The following is a 20,279-nucleotide window of genomic DNA, read 5'->3' as shown; positions in this document are numbered from 1 at the left end:
TTTTGAGAGCAGACGGGAACAGTTTACCTGAACGCAGAGTAGCGTTTATTATCAGGGAAATATGGCATATCTGCCAATTAAATGTATTATCGTTTAAGATTGGCAATGTACAATTTTGTTACGCTGACAGTTGCCACTGCCAATCGCCACTCGATCAGCAAGAACCCAGCAACGTGATTCGACTAACGTGGGGATGACGTTTTAGGCTGGGTGAATAAAAGCAATACGCGTTCCCTTTTCTGCGCTTTACACAGTATGGCCGGCGATATTAGCTAGCACTTGCTTTACAGTATTCTCTGTAAAAGGGAAGACGGTTAAACCAAGAAATTACACCTGGATTGCTAAAGGACTGTACTTAATAAATTATAACGTTCAAACAAGGGCTAATTCAATTGAAAACGTAACCGACGTTTAATTTCTGTTGGTGTCTGTTAACTCACGATGGAAGCGAACGGTGCACACTTCTTCGAGGGAACCGAGAAGCTGTTGGAGGTGTGGTTCTCCCGGCAAGATGAGATCAAAGGAACAGGGGACCTCCGTACCATCCCGAGGTTTGTGAAGTCGCGATGTGATTAATACATTCTGCCTTTGGCTAGCTAGTTAACGTTAGCTAAGCTACTAACATTAGCCCCTGTGGCTCCAACAATCCACTCAAGAAGACTGGATGGAGATTCAACCCTCAACACGCGCTAGAAAGAAACATTGTAATGAGGATATATTTATCTGGTTAACTGGGATCGTTATTAAACTGATTTAAGGTTATCTCGTAAACCACAATCTTTCACTGACATGTCATGTGGTGGCTAATGTGAACACCTAGCCAACTGGTTAGCTAAATTCCGATAACATCGTCACTCAGGAATTACCATCCCCCACACTGACCACCACTAGCTTGGCATTTGCTCAGGGTAGCGAACGCGGTAGCCGAGTCATTCATTCATGCGGTTCAGTCAGCTGCTGACTAATGTCCGCTACTGCCATTCATTAGCGCTCCAGTAAGACTCATTATCCATGTTTAGAAACGTATTTGAATATTGTATGTACCATTAATGCAATGTTGGGTATTCCAATTTGCAAGCTAGCGAATTGTTTTGGCAAGAAAAGTGGTCAGATTGGGGTGAGTTTGACAGCGCGGGTTTTTACGCATACTGCGCATGCATTGGTGTTCGATGTGTCCATACTAGGGTGATAATCTCAACATGTTGCCCACGGATTTGATATGACACTAAACACGCTAAATAGCTCATGTCTTTATGCAATCGTGTATCTTATGTAACCAGGTAGCTAGTTAAGTCTACAACTCAACTTCTGAAGTTGTTGGTGTCATTGTGTATCTTCTGGCTAGCTGTAGTAATTTTCCATTTCACTTCTCTGCGTCACGATGTGGTACTGTAGCGCCGTGTGGCCACCGATCTTTTCTCTGATATGCCGCATTGGCAATCATGGTCTCTCGCCGCTGAAGATTTACAACATCTGCAATGAACGAAGGCCATTAACAGACTCAATAGGCAAGCGATATCTACCATTATCCCGGATCAGTTTGAGTTGATTGGCCTCTCAGCTACGTGGTTGGCAATCTTCACAAGTCTAATTTACCCAATCGGGATCAACGCCTGTAGTTGCTGTTACTTGTACATATAATGTGATGGCCCCATGCATGGGTATCTACAAAACCCTTCAAACTAGGCCTATTTGCATTGCCCTAATCAGTGGTGTACAAATACATCAAAGTACTACTTAAGTAGTTTTTGGGGTTATCTGTACATTCATTTACGATTTATATTTGACAACTAAGTTTACTACCTGCCTAAAGAAAACCTGTACTGTTTACTCCATACATCTTCTCTGACACCCAAAAATACTCGTTCCATTTTGAATGCTTAGCAGGACAGGAAAATTGTCCAGTTAACTAACTTGCGGTATCACGAAAACAACATCCCTGGTCATCCCTACTACCTCCGACCTGGCACACTCACTAAACACATGCTGCTTTGGTCAGTTATGTCAGTGTTGGAATGTGCCCCTGGCTTTCTGTAAATGAATAAAAAAATTGTGCAGTCTGGTTTGCTTTAATATAAGTGATTTATACTTTTGATACTGAAGTATATTTATAACCAAATACTTCTGTACCCTTACTGTATTTTACTGGGTGACTTGAGTCATTTTCTATTAAGATATCTTTACTTTTACTCAAGTATGACAATTGGGTAGTTTTTCCACCACTGGCCCTAATATCTAATAAAGAACAGTCAACCATGTTGAATTATTTCAATGCTCTTGTTTTTAATACGATTTGTAGTCACTTTCATTTAACCTTTATTTTACTCGGTAAGTTGACTGAACACATTCTTATTTACAGCAACGACCTGGGGAATAGTTACAGCAGGTGAATGAGCCAATTGGAAGTTGGATGATTAAGTAGTCATGTTCAGGACCAGATTGCGAATTTAACCAGGACACTGGGTTAACACCCCTAATCTTACGATAGGTGCCATGGAATCTTTAGTGATCACTGAGCCAGGACACCTGTTTAACATCCCATCGGAAAGACTGCTCCCAACACAGGGCAATGTGCCCAATCACTGCCCTGGGGCACTTGAATGTTATTTTTTAGACCAGAGGAAAGAGTGCCTCCTACTGACCCTCCAACACCACTTCCAGCAGCATCTGGTCTCCCATCCAGGGACCGACCAGGACCAACCCTTAACCAGCAGTGGGATGCAGAGTGGTATGCTTGTAGCCTGAGAACCTTTGCTGCCAATCCTCAAATATTTGATGTGAATAACTTGTTGACAAAGACCACGTTTTTAGGGTTCCTTAAGGCGTCAGCTGTTTTGACTGGGAAGCATGCATAGTTTGCATACATTAGTACTCAATTCTGTGACAGTTTACGGACTTGGGTGATTTTTTTTTTTGGGGGGCTGTTTTGCTGGATATTTACAGGTACTGGAACAGGCTGTTGTAATTGTTGCTCCAGAGCATCCCATACATGCTCAATGAGTGATGTCTGAGTACAGTATGGAGGCCATGGAACAACTTTTACATTTTCAGCATCCAGGAATTGTGTACAGATCCTTGCGACATGGGGCCGTGTATTATCATGCTGAAACATGAGGCGGATGAATGGCACGACAATGGGTTTCAGGACCTCATGGTATCTCTGCATAAAATGCAATTGTTTGTCCGTAGCTTATGTATGCCCATACATAACCCCACCACCACCATGGGGCACTCTGTTCACAACGTTGACATCAGCAAACCGCTCGCTCACACGCCGTCTGCCCGGTGCAGTTGAAACCGGGATTCATCCGTAATGAACACATTTCTCCAGCGTGCCAGTGTCCATCGAAGGTGAGAATTTGCCCAATGAAGACAACGAGCATGCAGATGAGTTTCTCTCTGACAGTTTCTGCAAAAGGTCTTTGGTTGTGCAAACCTGTAGTTTCATCAGCTGTCCTAGTGGCTTCTCGGACGATCCCGCACGTGAGGAAGATGGATGTTTAGGTCCTGAGCTGGTGTGATTACACCTGGTTCTTCACCTGCCTCTCTGTGGCAAGGTTCATGGCTACTCTTGCCAATCCAAGGGAAAGCCAGGGTTTTCATGGTTAACATTTGGTTAGGAATGACAGTGGGTATTAATTTACAGCCAAGGAAGATTAACAGATCAGAGGCAGTGGATCGGGGATGCTGGACGCCTGCCAATGTCCAAATAAGTCCACAAGGGCATCTGATTCACAGATCTGTACCTTACACCTGCCACTGTCTTTCTCTGGGCTGAGTAGCAGCTAAAACTTTTCTTATGGTCAGCAGAAATGTTGGTGTTTTAACAGTTCTCTTGGTATGGAGTCCATGGACATCCGCCTGAGGATTGTTAATCCGCACACCTGCCACTCTAATGGGAAGTCCACCTACTCATTTGACCTATATTGAGGGTCTATTAATACAAATGGTGTTGCACATTTCTAAGAAAAATAGTTCCCCAGATAGACTGGCCATGTGTTTGTTTTGAGAGGTGCCCATTGGCATTTATTTGCTATGTTGTATCCTGACTTTCCATCCATTCTCGTCTGGGGAAACTTGACACTTCGTAACTACATTGTTCATGTCACACTGAGCTGATACAATGCTCTTAAAGGTAACTCATCTCAATATGAGACTTGACAGATGTTACAAGGGGTTTTTAGGAAAAGTTGTTATGCTCAAACTCAGTGACCCCCCCCCCTCCCCCCTAAAATAAGTCCTGGTTCTGTAAAACGATCTTGCGATCATGCAGTCTACAAAGTCGTGCTCAACAGAACCATGCTAACTGATTTTATGACATGTGACATGGTGGATTTATGCACTAAACCAAGGATGGGCAACTTTTTGATGGGTTGGAGCCCACAATCAACTCCTGAGGGGCTGCAGTGACTTGTGGGTCTGCGTAGACACAGCCGTACACACACGTGCGGTCAGAGCCGGCCCTAGCCTCGTATTCTAACTCTCAACAGTAAATTGAGACCCCGACTGAGTTCCTCAAATATATTTAATTATTTTGTTTTTGGTAATTGATCTGCGGGCCGACACAGGGATGCATGCTGCCAGTTTCCTGTCCCTGAGCTAAATGATTAACTTCTATTGACATCTGTTTTTAAACACTATTTGCAGTTGAACAGGGTCTCACCCTTCTTGATTGATCTACCCATCTTTAACTGTTTTGGATGATCATAGTCAGCACGAGGCCTAATTCCTACGGTTATTACATTTCTTCAAAACATAGAAGCGGTGGAGAAACTGGATTGTCAACTTCTACCTGCTGTCTTGTGAGCAGGCTGTTGCTTAATAATAGCCTATAGTACAGCAGGGAGGCTGTTTGCCAGAGTGCACCTGTCTGCACTGTTCCAGGAAATGCCAGGGCTCTGGACCCAGTTCAAAATCAACCTGAGTGTAGTGCTGTAGATTTTCTTCCTACTGTTACTAGCCTCAAACATTTGTTTATCTAAGTAAAGTGAGTTGGTTAGGCCTTTTTTAAAATCTAAAGCAAGACATTGTTAGACAGCCCTTATAGTTTGTTGGTAGATTAATTTCACTGTCATTTAGTCATCAGTCACACCAGTTAGACACCCCAAGTGCCATGCCCAGAATTGTGCCATGCCCAGAATTGTGCCATGCCCAGAATTGTGAAATGACTAGCTTAGAAGTGAAATCTTTATTCAAATTCTCTCATAGCACTAGAACTACAGTCTAGCCTCTGACAGTTGCTTCTATTTTGAAAAAGCAAATCTTGAACTATTAAATTGAGTGTGCTGCAGTGTTAAAAAACATGAACAAATGCTTTTTGTCTTTCAGGTTTGAGTGGGACAAACTTCTGGAGAATGTGCACTGTTTGATCATAAGTGTGACAAAGACCGACAAGCAGGAAGCTTATATACTCAGGTGAGTAGCGACTGAATCCCTGTTCTGTTTACCACTGTCACCTGGGCTTGTCCCCGTTTCAGAATAGAGAGCTGGGATTGCGTCATCTGTAATCGTCTCGCTGTGAATGGCTGCATGGAAACTTCTCTCCCCTAGGGTGAAAGGACTGACTGAGCAGAGCTCTTTTTTTAGATCTCTCAGGTCTCCCTGGCTCTGTTCTGAAGCGCCTAATGACCTGGGTCTTATCTGAGCCCAGATGGACGAGTGAAAGATGGCTAAATGAACACCCTGGCAGCCCACAAGCATATTAGGCACATGTTGTCAATTTAGGTTCCTAGGAATCAATATTTGATGGTGAAATCTGCCCTTTGTGACACCAGTGTACTCAGACTGGTCTTTGGGGCAAGTCATCATTGCCAGTAAAAAGTACATGCCTGACCCTGAGTGTGTTAGTCTGGCTGCGGAGGCTGTTGTGAGAGGTCTCCAATCTCAGCTCCCTCTGCTGGTTAAGTCCCACCTACAACCATCTGGTAACGAGGGGTAGGGTTGATCTGTCTAGCTGTTGCACAGACCTCGACCGGGCCGGGGCTAGCACAACGGAGTAGCCTTCTCCACTCTTGAGGTTTGTTCTGGGAATGGGACAGTGCTGATTCAGGGGACGACTACCTGTGACGGCTTTCTGCTTGACTGCAAGTAGACATTGGTGTTGTCAACCTACATATGCCACACAAACTACTTCCTTCTCACTAGTAGTGCTGGAAATGACCAGGGACGACGCAATATCACAATACTTAGTTGGCAATACGATATGTATTGCAATTCGATACTGCAATTTTGTTGATTCGATGTTCCGAACATATTGCTCACTATACACGGAGTATTCCAAACATCAGGACTTCCTAATATTTAGCTGACCTCTATGGAATTGTAGCGTTCACCTGGTCAGTCTGTCATGGAAAGCACGTGTTCTTAATGTTTTGAACAGTCAGGGAATACGTCTGCTGCAAAGGGAGAAGAGAGCGTTGAACTAGTGCAAAAATAGTAGTGATATTTTCAAAGTGATACGATGGGCTATCGCAATAAATATATATATATTTTTTCCCCCATCTGTACTCATTAGCTATACTGCAGTCAATTGACTGTTCCTTGCACTCCTCCCTGGGACTAGTCTGTAACTAAGAGGCAGATGACTAATGATAACCCAGCTATGTTTCCTCAAGGAGTCTGTGGGCCTGAATTCTAGACAGGCTTGCTGCTGTAAACAATTTCAGGCTCATGATAACAGTAATGCACTAATGCCCTGTGGTTGGTTTTGAATTCATGCTCAAGGCAGACTGTTAAGCTGTTTGTAGCATGTGCTGCTTTAGGTTTACCCTGTATAGAATAAATGGCAAGCAGTCACCAGGGTAATGCCATGCCTGGCTGTCAGTCTGCCACGTCATGGTGTCTTAACTTTAAAAAAAAATATTTTATTTTTTAACTCTCCAGGTGTCTAAACAGTACACGCTACTTAGCTGGAAGGCGTTGAACCTGAGGAACTCTACTTTTTCCGTTTGAACAGTTGTACATGCATGTTGGATGTAAATTGAGCTCATGTAAAATTGGCCTTAAGGCTATTTAACTGTGGAACTTGTGATATGTATGTAACGTGTGTAAAACTCATAATATTGCTATTCTCCTTCTGTCCCTTTGTCCATTCAGTGAGAGTAGCATGTTTGTCTCCAAGAGACGTTTCATTTTGAAGACGTGTGGAACCACCCTCTTACTGCAAGCACTGATGCCTCTGCTGGAACTGGCCAGGGAGTACTGTGGCTTTGATGCTATCGAGGTCAGTGTGACATGAGCGCACACACAGCGTTGGAGTAACTGATTACAAAAAACTAACTATTCTGTTACTTTACCAGCAAAAATATTGTAATCAGATTACGGGTACTTTTGCAAAATCAGTTGACTTTTAAATTCAAAAAGCATGTTTGTGTAAAAATCAGCATTGAAAAAAGGCGAAAGTTTACTTTTGTTCCGTCTGAGTCTGACCAAGTCAGAGACCACTATGACGACACACCAAATACGTTCGCTGGATTGTGGGAAAAGCGCAAGAATTTGCGAAATTGGCACCAACTGATGGCAAATTCACCTAGACACTTAGCTAAATACTAACGAGCGAGAACCAACTATATTGAGTAAAATGTAAATGCAACATTTAGTGTTGGGCCCAGAAATGTTCCATACGCACAAAGCTTTCTCAAATTGTGCACAAATTTGTTTACATCCCTGTTAGTGAGCATTTCTCCTTTGTCCAAGATGATCCATCTACCTGACAGGTGTGGCATGGCAACAGAATCAAACAGCATGATCGGGAAGTATTCAGAGCCCTTGACTTTTAACATTTTGTTACATTACAGCCTTATTCTAAAATTGATTAAATATTTTTCCCTTAGCAATCTACACACACTACCTCAAAACGACAAAGCGAAAACAGGTTTTTAGAAGTTTTTGCTTATTTATTCAAAATAAATAAACAAGTACCTTATTTACACAAGTATTCAGACCCTTTGCTATGAGACTCAAAATTGAGGTCAGGTGCATCCTGTTTCCATTAATCATCCTTGATATTTCTACATCTTAGAGTCCACCTGTGTTAAATTCAATTGATTGGACATGATTTGGAAAGGCACACACCTGTCAATTTAAGGTCCCACAGTTGACAGTGCATGTCAGAGCAAAAACCAAGCCATGAGGTCGAAAGAATTGTCTGTGGAGCTCAGAGACAGGATTATCGAGGCACAGATCTGGGTAAGGGTACCAAAACATTTCTACAACATTGAAGGTCCCCAAGAACACAGCGGCCTACATTCTTAAATGGAAAAAGTTTGGAACCACCAAGACACTTCCTAGAGTTGACCGCCCGGCCAAACTGAGCAATTGGGGATAACAGCCTTGGTCAGGGAGGTGATCAAGAACTCAATGTTCACTCTAAAGGAGCTCCAGAGTTCATCTGTGGAGATGGAGGAATCTTCCAGAATGACCACCATCTCTACAGCACTCCACCAATCAGGCCTTTATGGTAGTGGTGAGACAAGTCACACTTCATTAAAGGCACATTGACAGCTTGCCAGAAGGCACCTAAAGGACTCAGACCATGAGAAACAAGATTCTCTGGTCTGATGAAACCAACTATTTTGTCTGAATGCCAAGTGTTGCCACTAGAGGAAACCTGGCACCACCCCTACGGTGAAGCATGGTGGTGGCAGCATCATGCTGTGGGGATGTTTTTCAGCGTCAGGGACTGGAAGACTAGTCAGGATTGAAGCAAAGATAAACGGCGCAAAGTACAAGAGATCCTTGATGAAAACCTACTCCAGAGTGCTCAGGACCTCAGACTGGGGCAAAGGTTCACCTTCCAACAGGACAACGACCCTAAGCACACAGCCCAGACAACGCAGTAGTGCCTTCGGGACAAGTCTGTGAATGTCCTTGAGTGGCCCAGCCAGAACCCGATTGAACATCTCTGGAGAGACCTGAAAATAGCTGTGCAACAATGCTCCACATCCAACCTGACGGTGCTTGAGAGGATCTGTAGAGAAGAATGTGAGAAACTCCCCAAATACAGGTGTGCCAAGCTTGTAGCGTCCTACCCAAGAAGACTCGATGCTGTAATCGCTGCCATAGGTGCTTCAACAAAGTACTTGGTAGGGTCTGGATACTTATTTTTGCTTTGTGTGTGTGGCTGTAACAAAATGTGGAAAAAGTCAAGGTCTGAATACTTTCCGAAGCCACTGCATGCTGACTACAGGAATGTCCAACATAGCTGTTGCCAGAGAATTGAATGTTAATTTCTCCACCATAAGCTGCCTCAAATGTCTTTTTATAGAATTTGGTACTATGTCCAACCGCACACCATGTGTAACCACGTCAGCCCAGGACCTCCACATCCGGCTTCTTCACCTGTGGGATCGTCTGTTGGGGAGGGGCTTGTTCAGGATTGTCTCTGTCTGTAGTGAAGCCCTTTTGTGGGGTAAAAGTGGGTGGACCTGGCTACCAAGTGGGTGTGCCTATGCCCACCCATGGTTGTGCTCCTGCCCAGTCTGAAATTCATAGGTTAGGGCCCAATGTATTTCAATTGACTGATTTCCTTCTATGAACCAACTCAGTAAAGTCTTAAATAGTTGCATGTTGATTTTTAGAATATATCAAGTATAATTTCAAAGACGGGCAAATCCAGCTCATGAAGTTAAACGAGCATAGCTAGTAGCTACCGAATTTCGATGAGTGGACATTTACAAACACATTTTTTTCAAACGAACAAAATTGTGATGATGGTCTTCCTTCAGAAAAGCATGCATGTGTACACTGAGCAGAGTAGACAAGAACGGGGGGGTTGGACGCTAATAAGATCAGGGGGAAAAGGGCAACTGTGCAGATGACTCATCCAGAGCTCTTTGACTTCTGTCAGAAAGCATTAGAAAATATCTGATGGCAAACAATTAGTAGTGAATTGCATACAAGTCAATCACATGATGTACGCTGCACAAGAGACACGCGGAGAGATATAGAATGCTATGGCCTCACCGGTGCCTGCTTTCACCGGTGCCTGCTTTCTCCAGTTGTGCTATTTACAAACTACGGTAAGCTTCATGTGACGGGTTAATTGAACACAATCTGCTTTCTCCTAATGTATTGCACAATTTGACTGCAGGTATTAACTTAAAGTAGCTACAAATGGTTATATTCTATTGAAACATTTCAAAGAAATAGATTAAGGTATTGATGGTATTAAAAGAAATGTGGCTTTTTCAAAATTACATGGTATACATACATTTTTTAGTTGACTGGTGGATTGTTTGTTCTAGCGATACAATTTATTTTAGTTGGGCAGTTGCAAAGAAATATACATTTTTATGGCTCATCTTGATTGACTCTAGTCTCAGTGGACTAATCCATTGCGGCGGCCGCAATGTTTGGTTACCATCATTTCTTAATGCATTCAATTTATTAGTAGTATTTTCCAGTTCTTATATTGAGTGCATATGTTTGTGCGCTCTGCAATCTAGGCTACACTTTGTTTTATTCCATTTACGTGTTGTCAAGGTGTTCATTGCGTTTTTGTTTGGTGCGCTCCTGTCAATGTTGAGTAAGGATGCACGCCTGATTATGCATAGAAGTAGGCCTAGGCTACCTGGGCTGCACGCAAAGGTATGCTTACTGGAGATCTGTCTTCAACTCACCACCGCTAATGAGCTGTGGAGGTTCTCCAAAGTACTTTTTGTTATTCATCTCAAACAGCAAGTAAACAGTTTGTTTTTACATCCATTGAGAATGACTATAGTTCCTCTAATGTAGCCTATTTTGAACAGTCTTTCCAGGTCTCTCCATTTCAATTACCACTAAGTGGGGAAAAATGCCATAATCTGAGGTGGAAATGTAATCAAGTAGGCCTATTTTATGACTCCTCTCTCCAGGGCTCACTGACCCTGTAAACTAAGGGTCCAGAATATTAGATACAATGTTGCAAGTTTGTTAGCACAAGCTTTGGGCTGGACCAAGTTGATACAATGGTTCAAGTTCCTTGCTGACAGGCCATATGCAGCCAATGTGATTTATTTTTGTGTTCATACCCCTTTGACTTATTCTACATTATGTTACAGCCTGAATTCAAACTGGATTAAATAAATGTCTCGCCCATCTACACACAATATCCCATAATGATAGTGAAAACAGTTTTAGATATTTTTGCAGACGTATTGAAAAATGAAATGCTGAAATGTAAATGAAGTATTCACACCCCATTGCTATGACACTCCAAATTGAGCTCTGGTTCATCTAATGTCCTTTGCTCTTCCTTGATGTCACTACAACTTGATTTGGAGTTCACCAGTGGCCAATTTAATTGTTTGGACAGTATTTAGAAAGATGTATACCTGTCTATATAAGGTCCCACAGTTCACGGTGCATATCAGAGCATAAACTCTACCATGACGTCCAAGGAACACTATGCATGCATACATGCAAACAAAATGGAATACCATTTTATGTACGTGTTCATAAAACCCAATGTGTACACTCGTATATGTTTTATAAACAATGTTACGCCTCAACATGTTATGTTTGTACATTATACCATCTTTGTTTGCGGTGGTGTTATTGTGGACAGGATGGGTTAGTTCTAACATCTCCTCACAACCTACAGAATTTCTTCTATTCTCGCAAGAACTTCATGAAGCCAACCCATCAGGAGTTCCCTCATCGGAACTTCCAGGAGGAAGTGGAATTTCTCAGCCAGATTTTCCCAAGTAAGTACTAATGCCCACGCTCCAAATTCAATTCCTCAACTCTAATCCCTGGAGTCCAGGAAGAGTGTGTACTAATGCCCACGCTCCAAATTCAATTCCTCAACTCTAATCCCTGGAGTCCAGGAAGAGTGTGTACTAATGCCCACGCTCCAAATTCAATTCCTCAACTCTAATCCCTGGAGTCCAGGAAGAGTGTGTACTAATGCCCACGCTCCAAATTCAATTCCTCAACTCTAATCCCTGGAGTCCAGGAAGAGTGTGTACTAATGCCCACGCTCCAAATTCAATTCCTCAACTCTAATCCCTGGAGTCCAGGAAGAGTATGTGCTAATGCATGGATGGGGTGAGTCAGCGACATTATACAGGCTGTCTTCATATGCTGTTCTCTAATCAGGAGGGGTTTGAAACACGGGCACATAAGATAAAGAAATGACATTATCTTCCTTCTACAGATGGAGCAGCGTACTGTATGGGACGTTTGAATTCTGATTGCTGGTAAGGTCCCCCTGCTTACGCTACTGTTTCATTATCTATGCTATGCATAGTCACTTTAATAACTCTACCTACATGTACATATTTCCTTGACTAACCGGTGCCCCTGCACATTGACTCTGTATCAGTATCCCCTGTATATAGCCTCGCTATTGTTATTTCACTGCTGCACTTTTTGTTACTTTTAATTTAGTGTTTTTTTGGCTCTTTTTTTCTTAACTGCATTTTTGATTAAGGGCTTGTAAGTAAGCATTTCACCAAGGTTGACACCTGTTGTATTCAGCGCATATTACAAAATTAGATTTGAATATAGTCAAGATACTGTTCCCTTAATGAGACCTTAATAATGCAGTGGACATTGCCATTGAACTTCAACTACACTGTCCAGTGCTGCTGAACGTGCTCGTGTTTTCCTGTACGTCCTTGTTTCCCTACAGGTACCTGTTTACTCTGGATTTGCCAGAGTTCTGGGAGAACAAGCACGCAGATCAGACGCTGGAAGTTCTGATGAGTGACCTTGATCCAGCAATTATGGATCAGTTCTTCATGAAAGATGGTGTTTCTGCAAATGATGTCACTCGTGTAAGGCCCGCAAACTAGCCATGTTGGGGATCGTTATTTAGTCTTGATTTTCACGAGGGCTCACTCAGTAGCCCACTGTTCAAGGGGACCTGTCCTTATGACATTGATCTGTTCTGTAATGATATTCCCTAGTAAGGGCACCAATATGGAAAGTATCAGTTAATTTTTCGATATATTGGTTTTATTAAAAAAAAACATTGCAACTGTGTAAAATGTTGACTTCCACATCTCTGACGTAGAGACGACTGCTTGTTGATTGCCCATTGGGCCAGACTTGAATATTCTGGGAACCTACCCAACCATTTTGTATACAATCAGAAGCTTATCAACTGTTGATGGCTCATCAGCAGGCAATTAAGTATAATAAATTGACTATAAAATCTGCATTGCTGACACAACCATGGAATTCAGACATAATCTGAATTCAATCTAAAAACAAGTATTGCACTTAGTTTATCAGAAAATGCATTAGTTTGCTCAAGTTAATCATAAGACACTAATAAAATGCATCAGTGATTTTGTATTTTCCTGCAACTTTCTGTATCGACACAGGAATGTCTGCAGTGCTTGCATATGTCTATACTTTGTGTAGCTGTTAACCTTCTGGTATAGATAAGGCTTTCCTAAAAGCCTTCTCAATTAAATGTAAACTACAAAGTAGCTTATGACTACCTGGCAGAATATCATCATGATTATTTGCATCAATCCAGTGGCCACTTGTTTTGCAAACTCTGCGATCACATGAGTGCTACAAACCAAACAACGGTATTTTTCTGGTGCACACTTTCATTTGGGTAACTTTACCCAAAAATCAACATTTCTCTAATTTCAGAGCTCAAGTCCTCTCCTGATGCATTTTAAGCATGGTTGTGGACTTGGAACATTCTATTAAAAAAAAGCAATTTTCTTTACCTGGAAAAACAAAATGGAGTCAGGCAAAGATGATCACTAATTTTCTAGGGCCCTAGTTGCCAGCCTGAGTTTTGTGAAGGGGATTTGTGCATGCTGGAACAGTAGTGTATGCTTTTTTACATAATCATTTAGGTAAATGGAACACCCAAATATCACTGCCTTGCTCCTATCTTTATGAAACTATATCAATATCATATTGAATTATCTCTATTGGTGTCCACCAGTAATATTCCCCTTATTGTATAGAGCAACACCATCATAAAGCTGACTGTTCATCAGTCAGTTGCTGTTTTGTAGCGCACATTGTGTATATATATATATATATATATATATATTGTTTTTTTCAGATGAGTGGAATTCGTGACCTGATACCAGGTTCTGTGATTGACGCCACAATGTTCAACCCTTGTGGATACTCGATGAATGGAATGAAGACTGACGTAAGTGGATCTTGCGGACTCTTATCCAGAGTGACTTAAAATTAGTGCATTCAACTTAAGATGGCAAGTTGAGAACACATCGCAATCGTATCAAGTCCAATTTTCCCTCAAGTATTTATCAGCAAAGTCTCTTTAAAAAAAATATTTATTTTTTTTCTTTTGTCTTCTGGCTCTTTATTAACCTCTCTGGGGTAGGGGGCAGTATTTTCAATTCTGGATGAAAAGTGTGCCCAAAGTAAACTGCCTGCTACTGAGGCCCAGAAGCTAGGATATGCATATAATTGGTAGTATTGGATAGAAAACACTCTAAAGTTTCAAACTGTTAAAATAGTGTAGTATAACAACTGATATGGCAGTGGCAGGTGAAAACCTGAAAAATCCATCCAGGAAGTGGAATGATTTTTTTATCTGGCTGTACTTCAAATCAATGCCTGTAGAGAATCCAATGGGTTAGGAATCAGATTGCAGTACCTATGGCTTCCACCAGATGTCAACAGTCTTTAGACATGATTTCAGGCTTATCTTGAAAAACGACGAGTAAAAAGCCATTTTAGTCAGAGGGCCACGGAAGTATACAGTGCTGGTTTCGCTCGTTCCCGCGAGCGCGCCGCTCGTTTTTACTTTCTATTGAAGAGTCTTTTGTCCAGTTGAAATATTGATTATTTAGAGAAAATACATACTCAGGGTTGATTATAAACATCATTTGACATGTTTCGACGAACGTTACCTGTACTTTTCTGATTTTTCGTCTGCCTATTGTGACCGCCTGTGGATTACTGAACAAAGCGTGCTAACAAAACGGAGGTTTTTGGATATAAAGAGGGACTTTATCAAACAAAACAAAAATGTATTGAGTAAATGGTAGTCTCCTGAGTGCAACCATATGAAGATCATCAAAGGTAAGCGATTTAATTTTATTGCCATTTCTGACTTGTGTAACTCCTGTACTTAGCTGGTAACTGTTTGTAATTTGTCTGCTGGGCGCTGTTCTCAGATAATTGCATGGTGTGCTTTCGCCGTAAAGCCTTTTTGAAATCTGACACAGTGGCTGGATTAACAAGAAGTTCATCTTTATGGGTATTTCTGTTTTTGAATTTGGCGCTCTGCAATTTCACTGAACGTTGGCAGGTGGGACACTATCGTCCCTCCAACCCTAGAGGTTAAATACGCCTTAAGTCATTTAAAACAAATGTCTGTCTTTGTCTTACAGGGAACTTACTGGACGATTCACATCACTCCAGAGCCAGAGTTCTCCTATGTCAGCTTCGAAACCAACCTCTCTCAGACGTCCTACGATGATTTGGTCAGGAAAGTTGTGGACATCTTTAAGCCAGGAAAATTTGTGACTACGCTGTTTGTTAACCAGGTATGTCCTCGTTCAAAATGGGTCTGATGTTGCTTGTGGATGTTTGACTATTTTCCAGAACATTGCACTCATAAATCACATCTTAAGTCTTCACTGTACTAGGGTATTTTCACTGTTAACTTAATTTTTATTTTCTCCCACAGAGCTCCAAATGTCGCAGTGTCTTTTCTTCCGCCCAGAAACTTGAGGGGTACAAGCGCCTCGACCGCCAGTTGGCCCAATTCAATGATTACAATTTTGTCTTTACCAGTTACGCCAAGAGCCACCAGCAGAGTTGAGGATTAAGAATGAAAAAGAAGCGAAAAAAGAAACACTGCTGCGTAGCAGGGCTATGCCCCCACGGCGGCCATCTCTCTGCCCGAGCAGAGAGGCACAGTCCCCTTTGCTGCCATTGTTATTCAGGATTTATTGGTTCCGACGAGGCCACAGGCCCTACTCGTGTAACCTCCAGTTTGAATTGTTGTACCTATAACTTAGATCTCTTGCATGAAAGCTCTTTTCTCTGTTTAGATATTCTAGCTCACTCTTGCTGTGATCTTGAAGTGCATGTAGAGGATTTAAACACTCTCTGTTTGTTGCTGGCCAGCCTTGCCTCCTTGCTGCAGGTCTCCCCCCTCATTCCCCACAGACAGGGCTTCCGCTCCCACTAGTCCAGGGCCCTGACATGCTCAGATGGGTCCACTATTTTGTGCTTACCGACAGTTGAAACGCGCCTCCCCACACACACTCTTCCTTCCTCAACTGATATGCTGCTTCATCGATCTGTTGCAAGTTTGCATCCTTTTTGGTTTTGACTTTTGAGTGCACTTTAAGAACATATTGTTTTCATCCAACTGGAGCAGGACTCCTCAATACCAAAACAGGAAACGGCAACCCTTTTTTTGTTTTCTAGAATGTTCCTGACTATGGTCTTTTATTCAGTGATTAGAAGCATGTGAGCTTTGGGCCATATAGCATTTGTCATGTAACGTCAGAGTCTAATGAATTCCTTGTCAAATCAAAATGCCATACTTTGTTAGTGTTGCGCTACCAGAGGCTTGGCTAGAGGCTGACCTCTAGGTCAACATTATCTAGTTGTTCTTGGCATAAACTGCACTGCAGCCAAAGGAATTCCTGCTAGAATTGGGTCAGAACGCCCACTTCAGTCTGCCATGCTTCTCTCCACCTCGACAATCATTTAGCTGTTGAATGTGTCCTCAAATGGACAGGCTTTAAACTTGTCCCAGACAACAGTATGCGTTAGAGCAAATCATTTAGGATGTCCAGTTGGCTACGTCATGGGATGGAATGTGTAATATATGCACTTTTATACCAAGGCTCATTCTACAGTATACTGTACCAACTGGATGGCTTTGGTGGTTAGAATTCCCTGTGGTTTTAAACTCGTGTATGCATTCATGAAAATTTGATTTAAAATAAATCATCCAAACTTAAATGGAAGAATCAGTCGCGTAAGAAAGAAGGCTGTGCCAACCGTGATTGTAGGAGGGGCTTGTTTAGACTAGTGGAGCCAGTTGAGGTGTTTTATATCTGAATGTAAATTGCAAGGAGACCTAGTAGACCCTTTGTAGCTGTGGTGTGGGCCAGAACTGCCCTCTGCTGTCCAGCATGGTCCGCCATTGTCGTCCCGCCCACCCCGTAGATACTTAAAACTAAGGGGTAGGGACGTCCCTTAGCACTAACCCCCCCCCCCCCCCATAGCAGACACTGTCATCTGGCCCCAGAACCATGCTTGACAGAGGTGCTGATGGCTGCGCAGTGTGGCCCTGAATGGAAATAACGAATCACACTCTGCTTAGTACAGTGGTGGCCCAGCAAAGCATTTTCTTTTTCTAAACAATGTACCCCCCCCCATACAGGAGTCGGTAAGCACACAATAGAGGCCCACCAATCTGAGCATGCCAGGGTGATCCCGGATCATTCCACACAACTGTTGCATAAAGTGCCATTTTATAAATGTTATTGTGGGCAGACATTTTGCAGTGAATTGGTCGAAAATGTGACTTCATTGCAGTTTTTTTGGCCTACCATCAATGCCCTTTTGTTTAGTGAGAAAAATCCTGTGGCACAGGTGACTACTAGTTCTGTATTGCTTGACAGTGTAGTGTGCTGCTGTCTGTTTCTCCTGTGTAAGTAGATCAATGTGCTTCACCTTGTTTAATCAGCTCAAATGTACTGGGGCATTCTGATTTATTGAGCAGGTGGGATGGGGGTTAATACTTTATTTTTTAATAACATGCATACATACAGCCACCTTACAGTGCTGAAGGCATGCCCTCATCTATCTGGTTAGTATACAGACTTTGAGAGGTTTGTAATTTGAGAGCGGGTTTTGATAGGATGTTGAGGATTGTTCTCCATTGGCTGGTCAGTAATGTTCATGATGCTTCTCCTGCCAGCGAATGCAGATTGAGTTTAATTTGCAGACAGCTGGGGTGGACAGATTGTTTTTTGGGGGGGACTGCGGTTTCGGGCCTGCCTTCAGAACTCCTGAGGGTTATAACTGGTGCTGCTTTGCCCAGCTAGTTTAGAAGGCCCTTAGAACATTGGAGACCATCACATGATGGTATACTGTAGTTAACAGAAAATTGGGCTTTCTTTAAAAAAACAATGTGACAGACATAACAAGCGGACCACTAGAATGAGTACTTCAATTCATGTAAGGACCTGGGCAAAGTTGACAATTGGAACGACTTGCCTCCAGTACATCTGTGGCTGTGGCTTTTGGAATGGTTATATATTTTTTATTTCTTTATTTTTTTCTCCTCTCCCCTGAGGACCAACTTTTGCCAACAGTCTTTATCTGAAATGTTATGACTCATGTCTGTTTAGTGACCGGCCTCCACTGTTCTAAGAGCTGTATTGACCGGTTTAGGGAATAGACACCAGGACTGTTCACAAATAAAGGTAACTTTTGATTGCTTTTGGATAAAGTCCTATTTAGACTTGATCTGGGTAGTCCTGTTTAACTTATTTTTTTTATTAAAGTCATTCTTTTTTCAATACCATTTTTACAAACATTTTTGTAAGAAATGCATTTTTGCCTACAGACCAACTTTTTGTTTACCTCTTTGTTGTAAAACCAGTGTTCCAAATGTATTTGTTCTGAAGTTGAGGGGATTTTTTTTTTTTTTTAACAAGCTAATTTAATCATGTATTTTGTTTGCCTTACCAAGCAAAAGGTAAACTCCTCCCCTGATGTGAGGGTGCAATTGCAGGATGTACTGAAGGGAAAATGTTTGCTGTTGTAACTCTCTGGCTATTCTTTGGATGGTCAAGATGTGCTAAATGTATCTGTACTATGAGCTTGATGCTTTAATAAAAAATATTGCTCTTTCTCCTGTGAGTTTGTTGGTCAGTATTGGGTATTTTAGATATAGCAATAAGTCCAGTTCACCATGTCTTTCACTAAAACTAGGAAATTCACCCTAAGTAAATGGTGAAAAAGTATTTAAACCTAATGGCAATTGGTGTTCCAGAGGTTGGGATAATGAATGAGATTTTGCCGCAGGATGATTTATTTTCTTGAGTTTATGGGCAGAACTCAAGAAGCTCAAACACATAGATTAAAACAATTTCAAACCTTTGTGAAAGGTCACATCTCTCGGTGTGGGAATACTTTGGAACTGATTTCCAAAATGTAAAATCACTTGGTGCGGTTTTTAGTGAAGTCCAAAAAATGAATATTTACATTAAATGCATACAATAGAAAGTCGACACCTTCAAATGAGTAGATTTGGCTGTTTCAGCCACAGGCTGTGGTGAGAGGTGTAGAAAATCGCACACAGCAGTTTAATCTCCATAGACAAGCATTGGCAGTAAAATGTCATTACTGAAGAGCTCAGTGACTTTAACGTGGCACTGTCATAGGATGCCACCTTTCCAACAAGTCAGTTGGTCAAATTTCTGCCCTGCTAGAGCTGCCCTGGTCAACTGTAAGTGCTGTTATTTTGATGTGGAAACATCTAGGAGCAACAATGGCTCAGCTGCTAAGTTGTAAGCCACACAAGCTCAGAACGGGACTGCCAAGTGCGTGGCGTGTAAAAGTTGTCTGTCATAGGTTGTAACCCTCACTACCAAGCTCCAAACTGCAGTCTGGGACTGTTTTTCATGGTTTGGGCTTGGCCCCTTAGTTCCAGTGAAGGGAAGTCTTAACTCTACAGCATACAATGACATTCTAGACAATTCTGTGCTTCAACTTTGTGGCAACCGTTTGGGGAAGGCCCTTCCCTGTTTCAGCATGACAAAAAGTGAGGTCCATACAGAAATGGTTTGTCGATCGGTGTGGAAGAACTTGATTGGCCTGCACAGAGCCCTGACCTCAACCCCATTGAACAGCTTTGGGATGAATTGGAACGCCGACTGCGAGCCAACATCAGTTTCCGAACTCGCTAATGCTCTTGTGGCTGAATGGAAGCAAGTCGTCAGACCGAAGGACAGATTTCCAGTGGTCAAATGTCCATTGCTCATGTTTCTTTGCCCAAGCAAGTCTCTTCTTCTATTAGTGGTTTCTTTGCAGCACTTTAACCATGAAGGCCTGATTCACGCAGTCACCTCTGAACAGTTTGTTGAGATGTGTCTGTTACTTGAACTCTGTGAAGCATTTATTTGAGCTTCAATCTGAGGATGGTAACTCTAATGAACTTATCCTTTACAGCAGAGGTAACTCTGGATCTTCCTTTCCTATGGCGGTCCTCATGATAGCCAGTTTCATCATAGTGCTTGATGGTTTTTGGGACTGCACTTGAAACTTTCAAAGTTCTTGAAATTTTCCAGATTGACTGACCTTCATGTCTTGAAGTA

The 20,279-nt window shown here is 42.2% G+C and overlaps 1 protein-coding gene across 1 annotated transcript; it reads left to right on the top strand.

Moving 5' to 3' along the window:
- The first annotated feature begins 234 nt into the window (after positions 1 to 234).
- On the top strand, positions 235 to 18,814 carry LOC106571312 (S-adenosylmethionine decarboxylase proenzyme). The gene is made up of 9 exons (XM_014144235.3): positions 235 to 551; positions 5,329 to 5,415; positions 7,096 to 7,222; positions 11,582 to 11,684; positions 12,137 to 12,179; positions 12,614 to 12,758; positions 14,018 to 14,110; positions 15,321 to 15,476; positions 15,620 to 18,814. Exons 1-9 carry the CDS (start codon positions 442 to 444, stop codon positions 15,752 to 15,754), a joined length of 999 nt encoding a protein of 332 aa, XP_013999710.2. The 5' UTR covers positions 235 to 441; the 3' UTR covers positions 15,755 to 18,814.
- The last annotated feature ends 1,465 nt before the right edge of the window (positions 18,815 to 20,279 follow it).

This window comes from Salmo salar, chromosome 15 (assembly GCF_965601325.2).
Source record: "Salmo salar chromosome 15, fSalSal1, whole genome shotgun sequence".
Classification (NCBI taxonomy): domain Eukaryota; kingdom Metazoa; phylum Chordata; class Actinopteri; order Salmoniformes; family Salmonidae; genus Salmo; species Salmo salar.
This window is presented reverse-complemented; position numbering and strand designations above follow the sequence as displayed.

Excerpts from the sequence above, each read along its gene's own strand:
- LOC106571312 (XM_014144235.3), top strand. The coding sequence starts at position 442 with ATGGAAGCGAACGGTGCACACTTCTTCGAGGGAACCGAGAAGCTGTTG. Across the intron at positions 552-5,328 it reads GACCTCCGTACCATCCCGAG|GTTTGAGTGGGACAAACTTC; the intron begins GTTTGTGAAGTC and ends TTTGTCTTTCAG. Across the intron at positions 12,180-12,613 it reads CGTTTGAATTCTGATTGCTG|GTACCTGTTTACTCTGGATT; the intron begins GTAAGGTCCCCC and ends GTTTCCCTACAG.